Source organism: Nymphalis io, chromosome 17 (genome assembly GCF_905147045.1).
Source record: "Nymphalis io chromosome 17, ilAglIoxx1.1, whole genome shotgun sequence".
NCBI lineage: Eukaryota > Metazoa > Arthropoda > Insecta > Lepidoptera > Nymphalidae > Nymphalis > Nymphalis io.
This window is the reverse complement of record NC_065904.1, coordinates 8042752-8063687: the sequence shown is the minus strand read 5'-3', so window position 1 is coordinate 8063687 and position 20936 is coordinate 8042752. Positions and strand designations below refer to the sequence as shown.

General features: G+C 35.7%; 1 protein-coding gene across 2 annotated transcripts in view; it reads right to left on the bottom strand.

Moving 5' to 3' along the window:
* The window catches only part of LOC126774820 (high affinity cAMP-specific and IBMX-insensitive 3',5'-cyclic phosphodiesterase 8), a 182685-nt gene that overhangs the window by 134041 nt on the left and 27708 nt on the right, over positions 1-20936 (bottom strand). Inside the window, exon 2 of one of the 2 annotated variants that reach the window (XM_050496439.1) lies at positions 110-421. In XM_050496439.1, coding sequence (XP_050352396.1) covers positions 110-374 — 265 coding nt within the window. In that variant the 5' untranslated portion in view covers positions 375-421. Of the gene's footprint in view, positions 1-109; positions 422-20936 lie in introns of those variants that run through there. The other variant, XM_050496444.1, reaches the window with a different exon arrangement.

Below are 20936 nucleotides of genomic sequence, written 5' to 3'. Positions count from 1 at the left end.
TATGATATTATATAAGAAATAACGGCCCAAAGTAGAAAATTCTTATATAACTTATTCTAATTAAAGTCAGAAGCTGAAATCATTTAAATTAATTAATTGCAAAACTTACCAGAAATCCTCTTTATGTGCAATTGGGTAGCAAAATTGTTACCCATTTGTGACACATAACTGTCTTTTTTGCTGGAGAGCTGAATGCTGAAGCCGTCTGATTCGAGTGATGCACGTGGGGCTCTAGCGGCTTGCACCGCTTTATTCTGGCACACAGGTGTTGGAGCAATTTTTGCCAAGGCCGCTTCTTGTGACCCTGTGCTATCGCGTCTGCGATTTTTATGGTCTAAGAGCATACTCGGCGTACACCCCATACTGATTGGCATTACACTTTGGCACAAACACTGACGCACTTCTGTGTCATCTTTAAGATCTGAAACAAGAATATTATTTAAAGTTACCTTTAATCATTTAAAGTTTTCTAAGTACTTGATAATATTTTAACGCCTTAATAATAAGTTGATTGATTTTTGATGTATATATCTTCACTTTGCTTTTTGGGAATTCTATTGAACTATAATAACCCTTGGGTTGAAACTAATACGAGCCGAACTAGATGACGCCTAACCAATAAATATTACTTATTTTCAATTCAATGATGTTAGGGAAAACTTTTAATTAAATAAAAATTATTCAACATATGAAAATGCTTACAAATTTTTTTATATCGATATATATATTCAATCCCTCTTTTCGTTTGTACCCAATTTACGTAAACAAGATCTAATAAACATATTTTCTGAGGACCGGAGAGCGATTACGGTACTTTAATAGCATTTCTTAATCGTATCTCAAAATATAAATATGAAATTCAAGGATGCATCAATAATAAAAACATGGTGGTTTGTATATTAATATTTGCTATACATACGATTGCTTCGATAACTGCCAAACTGTCACTTTAATAAATACTCGTCCAGCAAAACTTTAACAAAATAATAATTTATCCTTATTAACTTACAATTTAATGATAGTTTTTTTTTATTTAAAAGTAAAAATACTTATATAAATAAATAATTTTTGTTTATAAAAGTATGTAATTTTTATGCGACTAATAAAAGATGAAGGTAAAATATCAGCCTGTTTTTTTGTCTTCAATGGCTTCGCCGATTGTCAATTTATATTTACCTTTTTTACCTCGATTTTAATTGTAAAAGTGTGGTATTGTCACGTTTTCTGTATTTATTTTCATTAAATAGATTATACTTTGAGGAGTGGTAAGTAATAAGGAAATCTTACCACTAATATTAGATAATAGATAATAAGAACGACCTACTTATGTATTATTGTAACAGCCTGTGAATGTCCCACTGCTGGGCTAAAGGCCTCCTCTCCTCTTTTTGAGGAGAAGGTTTGGAGCTTATTCCACCACGCTGCTCCAATGCGGGTTGGTGGAATAGACATGTGGCAGAATTTCAGTGAAATTAGACACATGCAGGTTTCCTCACGATGTTTTCCTTCATCGTAAAGCACGAGATGAATTATAATCACTTATGTATATTTTATATAAAAACCATAATACTTATCACGAAAAGATAAAAAAAATATTAATTTAATAGAATCTAGAAGGAGCAGCGTGGTGGAATAAGCTCCAAACCTTCTCCTCAAATAGAGGAGAGGAGGCCTTTAGCCCAGCAGTGGGACATTCACAGGCTGTTACGGAAATTGTTTGATTTATATATTATTATCACGTATAATAATACGTCTAATATATTTTATATTTAAAAGTTGACGAGATCCATAAGATATGTATTTAAACTTGGCTCGGAAAACTTTTGAGGGACGAAGAAGTTAGTTAAAAATCCGTCGTTGTAATCCCACTAAGTTGTTTGAAAGTTTCGAAAATCATTTTCAACTTAGCCTTACGTGTAATTATGATATTATGTTCTTTAATCTGAAGTTTGATATTTACGTAAATAATGCTTAAGCGGATTTGATTTCGTTTTAAGTCTAAGCTTTAAAGTTCATCAATATATTAGCTGTAAGACTCTTGGAATAAAGTTTTATGAAATTTAGCTTGGACACGTGAAATATTTGTTTAAAGTGAGTGTTTAGCGTTATAATGATCAAGTTTAAGGGATGAGGGCCACTCATCCCTTAAACAAAAGTCGGCCAAAAAATATAAATATAACGACATAAGTGAAGGTTGCGTAGACTGATTTAGAAAATATATTAAATATTTCGTATTGAAAAAAAGCTGTCTGCTGCAATCAAATGCTTCTTTTAGGAAAGAAGTATATTGAATATATGTTTGATATTATTTACAATTTCTTATAACTAATGACTGATGATCTGCCCAAAACTTGATAGTTTTACATATTAGTACAAATAAGAAAAATATTTATCTTCTGTATTAAGCTCTTAAACATCGCTTTTTTTCTCAGAAACGGTGCCATGGTCATCTTTTCCTGTAATTTTTCACGGTTATTTCGTTCTTAAAATAAAGAAACAAAATCTAAACGACGTATTGTGAAATCTGCTACTCAGGTTTGACACGTGATTGATCACAGATGCTGCTATACTTTTGTTTGATCTCATTGACTAGCCACTTACCATGGAGTACCGCTACCAGTTAAAAGGTATTGACTTTCATATACCTATATTTTTTAAATTAGTTAAAAATATATGAGTTAATTGAATTGATCTTAAGACACCGCTGTAGAAATGTATGTTTTTAAGCCCTCTTTTATTTTAAGAGTAGGATAAAAGATATATCCAGTAATCCACATTTGAAAATCCTTTTATTTAAAAAAAAAAATTATCCGTGTAGTGACGGAGAAAGAATACATTTCACTGCCCCTCTCGTTCCCATGGGTGTCGTAAGAGGCGACTAAGGGATATCTGAGCGACCATCTGCTCATCTGGTGGTAGGATGTTAAACATCCGCCTGGCTTGTTACCACCGTACGCATAGTGAAAAACTCGTGAAGTGGCTTGCAGCTGCGTTTCGTGGTCAGCCAGCGTACAGCCAGTGCCCGAGCGAGTGGCAATAAAAAGTACTTTACCTTATACTTTATCGTACACCACAAAAAGAAAAAAATTATACAAAACATGGATACAGCCAAAAAAAACTAGCACGTCCATGCAGTCACGGAGAAAGAATACATTTCACTGCCCCTCTCTTTCCCATGGGTGTTGTAAGAGGCGACTAAGGGATATCTGAGCGACCATTTGCTCACCTGGTGGTAGGATGCTAACATCCGCCTGGCTTGTTACCACCGTACGCATGGTGAAAAACTCGTGAAGTGGCTTGCAGCCGCGTTTCGAGGTCAGCCAGTGTACAGCCAGTGCCCGAGCGAGTATTGCCGCAATGGGTGTTGGTCCAATGGAGACGGCTGTTGAACCAATGCCGGGGGAAACTGTATTGACCTGCCGGACATTGAGACCCGAAGAAACGGCTGTTTCCAGTACAGGGGCCCGAGCGTACCTAACCAGCTCACGAGGCTGCCCCACCAGGCCACGCATAATCTCGGGGTGGACCGTCGTGCCGGTTGGTGACTGGAAGGTGGGGTCCCGGCGGCCACTTCCGGGGGGGTTCGGGGGCCCTTCCGTCCGGCGGGTCAGTGTATTTTTCCATTGGGGAAACACGCCTCCACACTTTGCCCATCCCTATCGTGGCAATACGTCGCTCGCTTCACGTCTCTTTTCCATTTTTTTTCCCAAATGGTAGCGCAACAAAACAGAAATAATGGTTGTACAGTTGTGCACACCCCCACCATACCCTCGCTGTTTGAGGTCGAGTTCTCTAACATCCGTGGACTCCACGCTAACCTCAACGCTGTCCACCACCATCTCGAGACAGCACGGCCAGCAATGTTGTTTCTCACGGAGACACAAAGACTCCGTCCTGCCGATATCAGCTCCCTTAATTATCCCAGCTACACGCTTGAAGAATCCTTCAAAGCGAAAGCCGGAGTATGCTTGTTCGTCAGGACGGATGTTTGCTGTCACCGACTGCGCTGCTTGGAGGACCCCTCCTTCTCCATGTTGGTGGTACGTGTGGATCTGGTTCATCAGAGTCGAGTCTACGTGTGTCTCTACAGATCCCACAATGGTGACTTGAAGACAAGCCGATTATTTGACCATCTTAGTCGGGTGGCAGATGCTGTGCAAGAGCAATTTCCTAACGCGGAATTGGTGTTTTTGGGGGATTTTAATGCTCACCACGAATCATGGTTGAAATCCCTCAAAACTGACCATGCTGGAAGGACTGCTCATGCTTTTGCTCTCACACATGACTTGACCCAACTGGTTGATCAGCCCACCAGGATCCCAGACATTGATGGGCAAGCACCTTCTCTACTGGACCTTCTGCTGACTTCTCACCCGGTGGAATATCAGGTTGTGGTTCAGGCTCCTCTTGGCTCTTCGGATCACAGCCTTATATCTACCAGAGTGCCACAGGCCAAGCGGCCGCCACTAGCGGTATGCAAACGTCACGTTTGGCACTATAAGTCGGCAGATTGGGACGGTATGTGCGATTACTATGCGTCGGTCCCTTGGAAGGAACGTTGCTTCAGTGGGAATGACCTGACAGCTAGTGCGGCTGCTGTTGCTGACGAGATCATGTTGGGAATTGAATACTACATTCCAGCTCAGATCTCGTCAGTAGGGGTACGCGTAACCGTTGGTTCACTCGTGAATGTGCCGATGCTGTATCATCTAAGCAGGAGGCATATCGCAAGTGGATCAACGGCTGCATTAGCGGGGCATCTAACATTGACTCACTGAAAGCAAACTACAATAAAAATTCCAAAGTCCTGTAGGAAGGCATACACGAGAGCGGATGCACAGCGCATTGTACAGATTGGTCATGACCTTATTTCGCATCCTAGGGACTCCCGTAGCTTCTGGCGTCTGACCAAGTCTGAGCAAAACAATTTCTGCCAACCTTCGCTGCCACCGCTCAAAAATCCGGACGGATCACTAGCTCACAGTCCGCAAGAGCAAGCTGATCTCCCGGCTAAACTCTTTGCCGACAATTCCGTCATCAATGATTGTAGTGCGCTGCCACCTACAATACCTTCATGTGGCCATACCTGACATTAAAATCAGGCAACGTGATGTGCGTGCGGAACTGCAATCACTTGATATACGGAAAGCTAGCGGTCCTGATGGAATACCAGCCATTGTGCTGAAGAAGTGCGCGGCGGAGCTGTCTCCTGTGTTAACGCGCCTGTTCCAACTTTCTCTCTCTTCGGGATGTGTGCCGGAGGCTTGGAGAAGAGCTAATGTGCAAGCGGTTCCCAAAAAAGGGGATCGGTCTGACCCGGCAAATTATCGGCCAATAGCTATCACCTCAGTACTTTGTAAGGTGATGGAAAGGATTTTAAACAACCAACTGATCCATTACCTAGAAGATCACTGTTTAATTAATGATCGTCAGTATAGGTTTCGACCAAAACGGTCCACAGGTGATAACACACCTCTGGGGTGAAGCTATCAACAAGCATGGAGAATCGTTGGCTGTCAGCCTCGATATCTCCAAGGCTTTCGACAGGGTCTTGCATATGATCTGCCTGCTCAGCTATGCACCTGGATTGCCAGCTTTCTACACAAGCGTAGCCTTCGTGTTTTAGTTGATGGTTGCGCTTCACAATTTTTTGTAGTGAATGCTGGGGTCCCCCAGGGATCTGTGCTATCTCCCACACTCTTTCTTTTGCATATCAATGATATGCTCTCTCTTGGGAACATACATTGCTATGCAGACGATAGTACAGTGCATGGTGGATACCACGGACGCGCAGTGGCTGGGCGAGCGGAAATTGAGGGAAGGCGGAAAGATCTTGTCATTGAACTCGATAGGACGTTAGAGCTCATCGCCAAACGGGGCTTCCATAATCTTGTTGAGTTTAATGCCAAGAAAACATAGGTATGCGCTCTCACAGTAAAAAGGCAGCATTTTCCCTCTTCCCTCCCTCTGTGGTACTCTGCTGGTGATACAAAGCAAAATAGCCATGCTGGGGATTGACGTTCGCTGCGACCTTAGTCCAAGGGATTACATCGAGGCTGTTATAAAAACAGCTTCACGGAAACTCGGAGTTCTGAACAAGGTGCGGCGCTTTTTCACGCCACAACAACTGTGCCTGCTGTACAAAACACAGGTACGGTACATATTGCTCGCACCTTTGGGATGGCTCCGCTAAGTACCTACTGGAGGCCTTGGACCGGTTGCAGCGACGTGCCGTACGCATTATTGGCGACGTAAAGGCCACAAACACCCTTGAACCTTTACAATTGCGTCGTGAGATAGCAGCACTGAGCGCTTTCTATCGACTTTATCACGGCGAGTGCTCTGAGGAATTATTCTCTCTAATTCCTGCTTCCCCCTTCCTTCTTAAGTCCACGCGAGCTGGTTCTCGATGTCACCGCCTAACTGTGACATCAATTCCATCGCGAACAAAGAAATTTGACAACTCCTTTCTTTGTCGCACTTCCAAAAAATGGAATTCCTTACCAGCTCACGTGTTCCCCTCCTCTTACAACCCGGGTTCCTTCAAACGAGGCGTGAAGAGGCATCTTGCGGGCCGGCAAGGCGAAGGCGGCTAGAACGTTTTTCCCGTCTGTACTGGCCATCGTCGCTTTTGGACTCTACTACCACTTACCACCAGGTAGAGTAGAGTCATTTTCCCTCCCGGCGAATATAAAAAAAAAGAAAAGCTTGATGCAATACGCTCCAAATCTTTTCTCAGTAGGACGCTGACAGTGTTACATTTATGAAATAATTTTGAGGTAATTTCAGAATAGAAAAGGGCTTCCTAGGTAATTCATATTTCATAGGTTAAATTTAAAAATAATTTCATGTTTCTATTAGTATCTTGTTTTTTATTAGGCTTAATAACCATCGCTTCAGCAAAAGCCGACGTCTAAAGTCACCAAAAATATGCGGAATATAATATTTTTTCGCGAAATTTTCTCTTGAACTTAAGCCGAATATGTTGTCCCATAACATAGTTAGTGGCTCTATAAAGTTTAGTGTCAGGCGAAATGAGTTTACGTTTCACGAACATGAAAACACTGTTTTCGTGTCCTTGACATGTAGGCCGCGCGTGGACTTTGAGCGTCCGCTTACGGCGCGCCTGAAAACTATTTTTGGCAACTGACTGGCAATGTACGAACACCACTTAAGTTACAAACTTGAAATTGGGACATTATCCAAGTTTTCAGAAAAATATTGATTCAATGAATTTTTGAATAAAAATTTTTGATTGAATTTTTTATTCAAAAAATATGACTGCCTTATTGGTCTGTGGCTTGATGTAAGGCCGCAGTCCTGGAGGTCCTAGATTCAATTTTCAGGTCGGGCCAATAAAAAGTTATTGAGTTTTTCTGTCAGAAAATTCTCAGAAGCAGCCCGGAGTCTGTAAGTTGGAAGTGTAACACTCCCGTGCCTCGGAAAGCACGTAAAGCCGTTGGTCCAGCGCCTGAACTCTTTTCGGTCGTGTCGGATTACCGTCCCATCGGATTATGAGAGTTAGGGAATAGAAAGTGCACCTGTGTTTGAGCACACTTGTGCGCTATATTATCTCCTGCGTAGTTGGCTAAACTCTCTTGAGATTGGCTGCCGTGGCTGAAATCGGTCTGAGGACATTTTTATATATTTATTAATTAAAAACTTATATAAAATACTTTTTCTAAACTGGGGTTGACTTATTTATATGCATATTTTTTTATTTAACTGATATATTACTAATATTAACCTGTACCTACACTTGTTAATTGAATACGAAAATATCGTGCTGTATAGTTTGTAAGTATTTAGCATAACATAAACTTAAATATACAACTTTTTAGTTGCAAATTCAATTTGTACTGTGACATAGATGTGCAGAAAAATAGACAATGGACTAATTACATTATCTTAAGGTATAATAGATAGACATCCATAGCAGATTTTTATATATGATGTATTTTGCCATATCCCATACCACCTGGTTTCTGGTCATTGTGTATCCTCTGGTAATCATTCTGTAAATCTCTCGAGTTTGAACCCCTCTCATTTGTCAAAATTTTATGTATGCGCGAGTTCGTACCGGGCAAAGCACACTCTCGGTTCGGAAAACTTTGAAATAGAAAACTTTGTTAGTAACTTGAAGCTGTCAAAAGTCACACATAATTACTTTTAAATGTTAATGATTGTATATTTTAATACATCATATATATTCATTCTTGATATGTGAGGTGAGACGAAAATCTTTCGTTACATTAGGAAATGAATTTTTTCTCTCTTTTACTCTTTTTATAATGTATATCGCGAGTGAGATATAATATCATTGGTCAATGAATAGTTACTTATATGTTAAATAATTTCCAATGTAGTATTAATGTTTCTCTGAAAATAAATAATATATTCGGCGTGAATAATGGAATTAAATAATACGTTCCCGACAAAAGGCTTTATTTCTCGAAATATTTCAACGAATAAACGAATGAGTGAATGGTGTTTCATTCGTGAAATAAAATTGAAATAAAACGCGCTAAAGTTTTATTAGCACTTATTCATTCAAACATTTTCATTAAGAGGGTATAAAGAAAAATTGATAATCTTTTATTTAATGCCAGCTTCAAGATAAAAATTAAATATTATATGTATAACTAACATTATACTTATAAGGGTCATGTTAGAAATATAATAGAATTACATTTTCTTGATAAAATGATATCACGAAACTTTTACATTTCTTTGATATTTACTCGTAATGTGACTAGTTATTGCGACAAAAAATGTACAATTATTTTTTTTTAAATAGAGCTGCCACAGGGGAATTTTCGTACAACCTTTTAGTATTATTTTTAACGATGGCTGAGGCGCTGTTGAGACGAGTGGACTACGGAAAACATTTTCATTCAACATTTTGACAGCGGTTTGTATCAATTACCATATTTCATTTAAAAGAACTATATTACTATATATCATATAATAATTTGTAAAATGCGTTTAAACACGTTGAAAAATATATATTATATATAATAATATTACATATAGCACCGAGTGGGGCGTGTAAGGGACGCGCGAGTGATATCTGAAACTTTGCTGACTTTAGGCGCGCTTTTAAGAAAACTGTAATATATTTATTTATTTGTTATGTTTGTAATCATGCTAGATTTATGTAGCAATTTCTATTGGCAAGTCTTTATACTTCAACAAAATAAAAAACCGTGCAATAGTATAACGAATCTTTAAAATATAAAAAAAAATCGCTTCAAATTCAAATTCAAAAAAAAAAAACTTTTGTTATTGTAATTAATATGTACTTTGTTTTAATGTTTCTACCTGTTCTCAGAATAATTCTAAATAAAATAGAATTTACAATCTATTTATCCGTGTCTCTTTAATTGGTAATTTATTAGACTAGCTTTTAACTGAAACTTTTGTGACTTCGATAGTTATTTCTTTTGCAATGAAGACGGATTTCTCACTCACATCTCCGACTGCATAATTGTAAGCTGTTGACACAATCTTTTCAAATAGTAAGGGTTGGATGAATGGAACGACGAGGTGGCTCAGTGGTAAGAACGCGTGAATCTTAACCGATGATCGTGGGTTCAAACCCGGGCAAGCCCCACTGAATTTTCATGTACTTAATTTATAATTCATCTCGTGCTTTACTGTGAAGAAAAACATCGTGAGGAAACCTGTATGTGTCTGTCATGTCATGTGTGAAATATACAGGCTTATTTATAAATGTTGCTTAGCGGTTATTTAGTTAAATAATGTTTTTACCCTTTCTGTCATTATTGATTTGACATTCGAAAGAGCAAGACAGAGCATTGTAAACAATGCTAATACTATAACACTTTAAATGTAGATATTTGTTTATTTTTGTAGATAAATCAAAACTTTAAATCGATTGACATTGGATTTTAGCATCAAAATATCATATTTAAAATCTGCAGTAACAATAACAAAATTATATCGAGTATAATTGTTAATCTTAAAAATGTATTATAACATCCGATGAATGTCCGATTGAAATTTAAACAAAATGAAAATAATTTAATAGCAACGAATTCAAATTGAATGCGTCGAGATTGCAATACGATTGATTAGCATTAACTCACCCGTTCAATACCCGGGCAGGCCACTGAATTTTCATGTGCTTAATTTGTGTTTATAATTCATCTCGTGCTTAACAGTGAAGGAAAACATCGTGAGGAAACCTGCATGTGTCAAATTTCACATAAATTCTGCCACATGTGTATTCCACCAACCCGCACTGGACCAGCGTGGTGGAATAAGCTCCATACCTTCTCCTTAAAAAAGAAAGAGCCTTTAGCCCAGCAGTGGGACATTCACGGGCTGTTACGGAATGGTGTCTAGTGCCTCCCAAACTAATTAATTGGTATTATAATTATTATTAAATAGCAAAAGTATGGTAAATCAATAATAATAAATTAATGTTTTCGTTTAGTTTTTGGGCTCTAAATTTGAACAATTATTTCAAATTTCAATCAGTTACAAATGTTAGTTTTGTTGGTTTTTTCCGAAATCACGCAATAACTACTCTTCCCATTGATATGGCATGTAAAGGCACACTTATTAAGAGATTTCATTGACCATAATGGTGGTAGGGAAGCTCATCTGAGTAGATAAACCCACTCCTCAGATATTCTACCGCAAAACAGCAGTACTTGGTATTCTTGTGTTCCGGTTTGAAGGGTGAGTGAGCCAGTGTAACTACAGGCTCTATCTGTAATATCTATGGGCGTTGGTGACCACTTACCATCAGGTGGTTTTTATGTTCGTCCGCCTTCCTAATCTATAAAAAAAAAACTTTTTGAGTTTATCGCGTTCAAACAAACAGATAAACACGGTGGGGTCTTTGTTTTATAATACGTAGTGATATTTATTTATTTGAAAACTTTTTTGATCACCACAATGTGTAGTTGGAACAAAAAGGGGACTTAATGCCTGAAGGCATTCTCTGCCAATCAACCTTTAGGCTAAGCAGAAATCCGTGAATCGGTAATTAGTAATTAAAAATATACATACATACAAATATGACATCAACAAAATAAATACAGAGCTATAATATATATAGTATAAACTTGAGTGCCTCGTTGGTCTAGTGGCTTGCTGTAAGGCCGTAGACCCAGAAGTGCTGGGTATAATCCTGCACTATAATATCTCCTGCGTAGTTGACTAATCTCTCTTGAGATTGGCTGCCGTGGCCGAAATCGGTCTGGAGGACATTATTATTATTATTTTATTATTTAGTATAAACATATGAATAATATAATATGACAAGAACTAGGAACTTTCTGACAAAATATGCTCACAGAGATAAAACTTCAAAGTAAATATATATATGATAGTGATAGTGATTTTTTCTGTTTTCCTAGTACATTAGCTAAAGCATAACACATTTATAACCCTTTCTCCAAATTTTAACCTAAATTTCGCTTTAATCTGACACGATAATTTATTCTCAAACACAAAAGAGTTAAAATGGTTTAGGGGATAAACTGTACGTGACTTCATTTAAACCAGACAAAGCACTAAGTTTTTCATTTCGCAATGAAGCGAAGGCAGTGTGGTGAAATAAGTACAATAGAATATTTACGGGTAAAAAAAATTTTTAGGGTAATAAAAACATCATTCAAACGCCTCGAATAAAATGACAAATGGAGTATAATTCTCTTCTTGAAATCTTTTTCCATATTTCAATAACGTTTGTGGATGTTATTCGTGTTCAAGAGTAGCAATTAAAACGTATAACCCTGTTTTCTTTTCAGCTCGAGCGGGCAATAAAAAGAAACAACGTGCAATCAAATAGTTGATTGCGAATTGTATTCAGCTGTGGTTACAAGATCAAAGGAATCGTTTTCGTTAACTTCGAACGTCTAGAACGTTCCATTCCGTAGTAACTAAAAGTGTGACGTTTTAATTTCCATTACACACACACACAAATTAAAACTTACTCTATTGGCTAGTTTTGAATTATTGACAGATAAAAGAATGTTCTTATTGTCTGCTTTAATAGTAGTACCGTTTTACTTATGTTCATTGATTACCGGGTGATCATTTAAATATTGCTGTTGTTTTCTTCTTTTGAATATCAAATGAACATTAACAGATAGAGATAATTCAGTGTTTAATGCTCGTTTAAAGTAATTTCATGTATATCGTTATTCTAATGCAGGAGAACAGATAAAAAACAACTATGACCTTTAATTGACTACATCGTCGGTCGAGATCTGAGATTCTACTATTAAATAGGCTATATTTGATAATATTGTAATACTATAAACTTTTTATAGATTTTATATATCCCATTTAATAGTATTCTATTAATTTTTGTATAATTAATCAAAGCATTGCAAAGAGTTCTATAATTAAACAATTATTTTGACGTGTAGCTAGTCCAGTGACGTATTGTTTGCGAAATGAGAAAATATGGGATTGTTATTTGTTTGAGAATATAATAAGTCTTTGTTCTAAGCAAGTCGACGATAACGGCCCAGTTACGTATCGGTCGTGTTATGTTATATTGAACGGGAGTAGATATGGATGTTGAATTGAATGTTTTTATAGCTTGAATTGAAATGTCAAGGGTGTAAGTGAATTGTGAATTATATAATAATAGCATAATTTATTTATTTCCTGTAATGTTTGAACAAATGTTTGCCGTACCTGCATTTGGGATTTCTGAAACTTTTATATCAAGGTAATATAAAAGTATAGTTTTGAATATTATATCCTGTAATGAGAATGATTCAGCGTCTCATTCATCGCGACATGCCTTTGCTAGGTAATAGAAACACCCCGATGTGGTGACATGAAGAAGGTTTTTTTTAACTGCTGAGTACGAAATTAATTATAAATACAAATCAAGTGCGGAAAATATTTATTCTCCCCTGAATTAAAACGTTATTTCTTTTTTACAATATGATATTTAAATAGCGAAGACTAAAGCGCTGTTTTGCTTGATTTATATTTTGAATGAATCTGTAGTTTTAAATTATATTCTTTTTTTTTTTATTTATGTAAATTTTCAATTTCAAGAAATCAAAACATTTCCATAGACTATCAAAACTTTTTATTTTACGTTCTATCTAAAAGGTGCAAAGTTTATTTATTTATTTGAAATCTAGTTGTTCCATTCAGTAGTGTGTTCATTGTTTCGTAAAATGCCCAAGTTTTTAGTTGTCATAACATTGACAACAGCGTTTTATTATTAAAAGATGGATACAAAAATTATGCATTTAATTTTTAGTTTTTTGTTTTATATTAGCATAACTTTTTAGTAACTTTAGTAAAGTCATTTTATAAACAAATCAATGAAGTTTATCTAATCTACTTCTAAGTGTCGTATTCATTTGAAATTTTCTAATCAAGTTGATCCAGGAGTTAGAATTCTTCGTCACGGTAGCATGCGAAAGCGATGCCGTGGCGCTCCACGTTAAGACGGAAAGGGTACCGCTGGTTTTTAAGTGGGTATTCCGATGTTCGGGGCGCACTTGGCGTCTTGGACACCGGCGAGTTCCACATGGGTTATTTGGAGCTCGCCGCTCGCCCACTGTTCCCGTGGAGGAAACGCGTAATGCGTTTTTCCAGCGTAAAAAAAGGAGTTAGAATTCTTCTATCATCATCTTCGAATTTGGGCTTATTTGACTTAAAATATCATTGTCCTTAGCATTACAAAAAACCTTTTTTTTGTATAATTATTATTATTATTGTCAGTTGTTTGGTTCATGATATATCTGTCTGTACAATTTTTCCAGCTCGTATCTCGCTACGTTGCTTTTTAAAAGATAAACGGTGGTAAATTTCTAATGAAACCCGACGACCGACGATAAAATCATTCGAAGTATTTCATATGCGTTACCGATATTTTACGGTTTTGTATGTTAATAAAACTTGACATAATTTCTGTTAAGAAAATCTTAAAGAATTTACACTTTACCTGCCACTAAATAAACCGAATTCTATAAATTATTTATAAGTGTTTTTGTTTCTATTAATTTTGTTTTTATAATACTTTTATTTCTGGTATTGCTTACAGTCTTTGTCTAAATTGAGGTTTTTTTTTAATCTAACATTACATTTTTATTTATTTAACATACTTATAAACGTGCCGTAACCGTAACAGCCTGTGAATGTCCCACTGCTGGGCTAAAGGCCTCCTCTCCTCTTTTTGAGGAGAAGGTTTGGAGCTTATTCCACCACGCTGCTCCAATGCGGGTTGGTGGAAATATAAACGTGATATATTTCTATTATATATTATATTGTTGATATAAACGTGCGCGACTGATTATTTAAACAAAACTGTTACTTCTTCAAATGTGAAATCATTAATATCAGAAAAATATATGTAATTGTTTCAATTAATACATACTTAAGTGAAATCTAATGACTTTTTATTTTATATGTAGGCGGACGGGCAGTGGGCCACCTGAATTTAAGTGGTCACCCCCGCCCATAGTCATTGTCTGTAGAATTCATACTCCGAACCAGTTCTTTACACGAATATGTCAGATAAGTTGTAAAAGTATTATAGATTTAAAAAAAAAAAAGAAACAGACTATAAGGGACTTCAACTCTCTGAATACGTATAATGATCTACCTGTAGCTCATTTAGGTTTATCCTTATATAAAAAAATGATACATAGTTCATACTTTATTTCTATAGAGACAAACATTTTTTCACAAATAATTTAAAAAATGTTAAAAAGAAAACATTTCTGATGAATAGTGATGTTAAAACTTTTTGGTGTGTATAAAGCACGTAGCGATCCAATTCGAATTTCAATTTTGTGGTTTGGTGTGTATACTTTGGTTATGTAAATTTAGCAAATTAAATGGTCACTTGAAATCGATATTATTCTATATTTGGAAACTTAATACTTTACAACTTTGCAGGACACATCGAAAACTAAATCTATTTTCGATAATAAATATCATCATAATCATAATTGGATTTTATTTCAGCGAGCTGTTCCAATTGGCGAATGCATATAGCGGATTTTTATCTGATACATGCTACGAGATGAATTATAAACACAAATTAAGCACATCAAATATTAGTGTTGCCTGTACGGATTTTTAAGCCCTAATCTTCAGTTAAGATTCACGTGTTCTAAGCACTGATATATTAATATAGATAGCCCAGGTGATTCGTTATTATACATGTTAACAAATATAAACTGCTGATATAAATATACTTAAGTAGATACTAACTTATTTAAATAAACAGTTATAAGATTAAATTTCCAATAGAAGATTCATTCTAAGGAAATCGGATTTCAAAGGAATCCATGCGATTTCATCTGGCAATATAAAGCGTAATAAGATGTTTTATTATAAAGGAAATTGGTCCTGATTTTAACAAGTTCCTTAAGGTGTCTCTTTCCATTTTAATGTAATTAATTCTTCGGTTTCTGAACTATTTTTAAATTATGGTTTGTTAATTAATTACTGTACATGTATTATTGATCTAGTGGGTACATCAGTAGCTGATCTAGTAGGTACAAAATACTACCAAACGTGGACAAACAACCACAGTCACTTGAATAATCAATCCGCTATCAGTCGGGCTTACCCATTGTCTTCAAGTCATCGTTCTACCTGGTTGAAGGACTCCCTGCGCTAGGTTCGCCGGTCTACCCAAGAAGTCTTCTGCTCCAGCGGCCATCATCAGTTCTTCGACATACATGCCCAGTTTCCTGCCACTACAGTCGGCTAATTATGCATGCTATGTTGCAGATTCCATATAATATCATAACGTGCTGAGCTCATGATTTGTGTTCCAGTCCCACAGATCCACGTTTCATCTTCCTTTTGAACTGTCAATCCAAAATTCAACAGATTCACGACGAATATAGTCGTTTAATCTGCCAGCAATCCAGCACTCCAGCAATTAGGATTTGTTACTGAGCAAATATCTGTCGAATGTGAAAATGGAAATTGACAAATCGCCTGACAAGCTGCAGTGAATCGCCATATTGGTCATATACCAATTGTACTCTATACAATTTTGCTAATAAAATTACTGTAGGTACTTCTGAATAGGACGAGCAATAAATAAGAATTAATGCCGACTTAGTTCCGTTTTTGTATTTGTCTGTTTGTTACACAAATACTTGATCGACTAAAGTAATAATATGATAAATCAAATAAAGATATTTTTATTTTCAAATTAGAATAACTCGTGAAATAGGGACCTATAGGAAACTACGACTGTCGTCATTATAGAAGACATCTTTCGAGCGATGACAATAAATTGTAAGAGCAATTATTAATGATAATAATATAAAAGCCGTGATTGCCCAGTTGTTAGAATCTTAACCGAGTTCAACCGGACTTCAAACTGGGCAAGAAAACATCGTTTTTAGTTCTTCTAATATTAAGGTAAGGTCCGCCAAACCGATTTCGGCCACGGCAGCCAAACTCAAGAAAAATTAGACAACTACGTGCTAGCCAAACACAAGTGCACTCTGTATATCCTAGCTCTCATAATCCGATGGGACGGCAATCCGACACGACCGGAAAGAGTTTCGGCACAGGACCAGTGGCTTTACGTGCTTTCCGAGACACGGGACACACATATACACACTTCCAACTTCCAGACCCCGGGCAGCTACTGAGAATTTTCTGACAGAAAACCCCAAAAACTTTTTATTGGCCCGACCTGGGAATTGAACCCAGGACCTCTGGGTCAGCGGCCGAATATCTAACCACTAGACCATCGAGGCAGTCAAATATTATGATTAATATAACAATAATAAAAAATGGGGATGAATAACAGACTATAATAAGTATAATTTTTTTTTCTATTTAATAGTATTAAGATTTGTTCACAATTTGTATTCAAGCAACAATGTGACATTAAAGTTAACAAAACAAAATATTTAACAAAGAGAAGTATCATAACTAGTTTCCAATTTTATCAAGCAATACTTAAGTCCTCAAAAGGAAACATTTCATTTATAAAGTATATAATAAGTATCTTTATGTTTTCAATTATACGGCGAGCACAAAGTTTTTCCAAACAGGAGAGTAACTTCGTACGGTCAGAAGATAAATTATTATTAAAAATTGTTTCTTGTTCCTTTGAAGGGGAATTCAATGCTATTAGCTCTATGAACGAATGGGGTAAATACACGGTTACCCTATTCGTATATCGTTGACTGTCCCGTAGTCCCCGCTATAAGGCCGCAGATCCCGAGGTTCTGGGTTTAAATCTCGGGTCAATAATTATTGGGTTTTTATGTCGTAATTCCTAGTAACAGACTATCTACAAACAGACAGACGGAAAGCTCGTACACATTTTGAATGACATGTATATATATATATATATATATATATATATAAGAATCCTATTAGAATATATATATATATATATATATATATATATATATATATATATATATTCTATTATGGATTCTTATATTCTAATAGTCTAATAATTATTTGTGACAAATGTATAATTATTTGTATAATGTATAATATGCGCCATCATAGTTATTCAGTTAGTCGAAGATGGTGTTGTTTTTAAATGAAGTTTGTCATCTTTGAGCCAACCTTTTAGTCCAACAATTACAAAGTTCAAAATGGCGTTGCTTTATAAATTTAAGTATGTAGGTATATCTGTTAAAAATATGAAGTAACCCCAGATGGGTTATGGATCTATATGGAATGGTACATATATTTAACAGCCTGCAAGTATCACATTGATGTGCTAAGGCCGTATCTTCTCTTGAGGTTTAGAGTTTATTCCATCATGCAGTTGTAATGCGGGTTGGTGATTTGGCTCCAGCGGACTTTATCACTGATCATGCGATTATTTAGGTCAGGCACAGAAAAGGTTTATTAAGGAACGTGTTTGTTGCTATGTGGTGTGTTCAACACGCACAATGAATATTTGGCAAGCATATATCTACCGAAGAGCCCCTTAACCGAATTTATTGGACAGACGGACATTAACGTCAGGGAACGCGCAGGTGGGTTATGGAAAACGTTAAACAATATAAGGGCGCTTGAACACTGAGCTTACTGATGACTATTTTATATGAAATGACTTCAAAATCTTTCTACGCATGAAATATAATGAACAAATTATACAATATTATTTAATACAATAATCTTACAATATATTGTTTGTAGTCGTTCGTTTAAATGTTCAATTGCTGAGAAAACATATATATGTTCCTCCCTTGTTAAGGAACAGGGTAAAGAAATAATCTTCTTTTATCAACTTTATTTTAAGAGTATGAACACTTACACTTACTAACACTTACGGCCTTACTTATTAACGTTTGCTTAGCGGGTGATTATTTAAACAATACTGTGACTTTTTCTTTCAAATGTCAATTCAATAATGCCAGAAAGAGATAAATCTGTTTTAAACATAACATCTTCAATTGAGCAATTTTATACTTCGCGCTTTTATAATATATCTCACCGAAAGGTAACGTGATATTTTATGGAAAAAGTTATAACGATAATAAAATTACGTAACTAAGCATAAATACAATAGTAAAACGAAAACTATTGTGTCTGTCTTGATGTGTGTCATCAAATAAATACATTTTAATCAAATAACAAACACTAGCATGCCGAGTTCGCGCCTAGCCTTATGATCGCAATTAGAAGGAACGTCGGCACAAAATGTGTTTGTTAAGGAAAATTTAGAGGCAGGTGACTTTGTAGTTTTTTCTACCGCAGTTTTCTTTCTGTTCTACACCTATTAAGGTTTGTTTTTATGACAATAAAATCTTATTAAATGTTCGTAATGAGCTTCTTCTATATTATAAAACTAATATGGAATCGAGAAATTTCCGACGTTGCGTTTTGTTTTTGTTTAATGAGTAAGCTACTAATCGTCTAATAAATATCATATATTATATTAAAATGTTGAAAGCTATGTGATAACATGTTGTATATTTTATAAGATGTACTGATATAATTTGTTGATTTTGATAATTTGAAGATGGGAAGCAAAATGTAAAATTAAACAAATGCCAATATGAAAAATAACGTGAGGTCTATAAAATAAAAGAAGCATATACGTTGTTCTCGGTATCGAGGTTAACCGACAGAAGAAATCTCTAACCCACGCACGTATTTGATGCACGATCCAGCGTCACATTGCAGAACATACATATACTTTTAATTTGTTTTTATTTGTTTTACATCGTAATTTATAAGTCCTAATATAGAGACTATAGAAACCGATAAATATGGGCAAAGAGTCAGCCGTTTTCTCGTACTTTTATAATTATCATATATATATGATCTAACATAAAATACGTTTAGTAGAACCTTAAGTAATTATTATCGGTGAAAGCACAGTTTACAACACTTTTCTATTTAGTTTGTAGCGATAATATATCCAATACTGAAATAGTGTTGGATACATTAAAAATTTTAATGAGCCAGTCAAAGTATACACAAAGGATATAAGAGGAAATCCATATAGAATTTTTGAATAATTCCCGATGTGGTCACCTTGATCGGTCTTCCTGGCCGTGGGTCGTCTTCACGTGACTGCCTTGTTTAAAAAGGCTTTGCCACTTGTAAACCATAGTTTTACTTGGACAAGAGTCCCCGTAAATGGATGACATCTCTTTCAGTACAGTCTGAACTGATTTTCCTTGCTTGGTAAGGAACTTTATAATGGCACGGAATTCTATTTTCTCCAAATTTCACAATTTCTTTCCGATTGACTTGTTTGGTTGGCGATAACTCAACGACTAATGATCTAATTACAATAAAACCCGGTATTTATTTTTTTTTTTATTTTTTTTTTATACTAATAATTATACTAATAATGAGTTGCTCATTAGTACCTAATTCAGTGACCTCCCCACTTATTACCTACCTATCTTTTCCGCGAACTTAGAAACGTCACCTCGTATCTTGATTCCCAATGATGATGACGCATTGACGATGTAACGGATCGTTAATATTTCTTACAGTACTAATGTCTATGGGCGATATACACCACTTACCAATCTATATGAAATAAAATAAAACCATATTATAATGAATAAATTAATTAGATAATATTAACAAGACAAATAAATAAACATTTTATATTTACATTGCTAGTTGTAATAGCTTTACCTAAACACTTTCGTAAATAGACACTGACGGATTACGCAGAACATAAAATAAACAGTTATTTTAAATAATACGTCAGAAAACCACGTCATTAAAACGTATATACTGTAAACACTCACATAAAAACATTTGTAAGATTTTTATATAGAAACAGATGGTGATTTTTACAAACAAAACAAGTAGTTTACAACCATCTCGTTTCTAGTAAAAGCAATTAAAATAAGCGCCGGTGAATTTAAGCCATTCCTTCGATACGACTTTGTGCAGCTCTCTGTACAAGTCATCTCGTGCCGTACTGATTTCTGAGGCGACAGAGAGTCGCTTATGGTTTTTATGAAAGATAAGTTTGCAAAAGTGAGCTGAAGGTTCCCTTTGTGTTGTAATATTTAATATCAATTAAAAAAACTTGTAAAAGTTAGTTTAGAAGAAAAAAGTAATAACTACGAAAAGACAGGGTAATTTGCACGTATATATATATATATATATTTTATTTTTTTTGTAAAGATTACTGAGGAGAGGGCTTTGTCACATTATATCAACGCCTTAAGATTCGCATGTTCAAACCACTGTGCCATCACAGTTCTCGTTTATTTTCAGTATATAACTACATAGTCCTAAGAATACCCTGCAAGGCGGTTGTTTTATAGCTGACAAATAACTTGACTTACGAGTGACTTTTATTGCAACTTTTATCCTTCATAGCGTCGTGTATGTCAATGAAACTTGATTAACTACCTTTCCTGACTTCACTTGGGTACACTTTAGGATCCCTTCTCTTCTAGTCTACACATAAGACGGGTGTAATCAGTAACAGCCTGTGAATG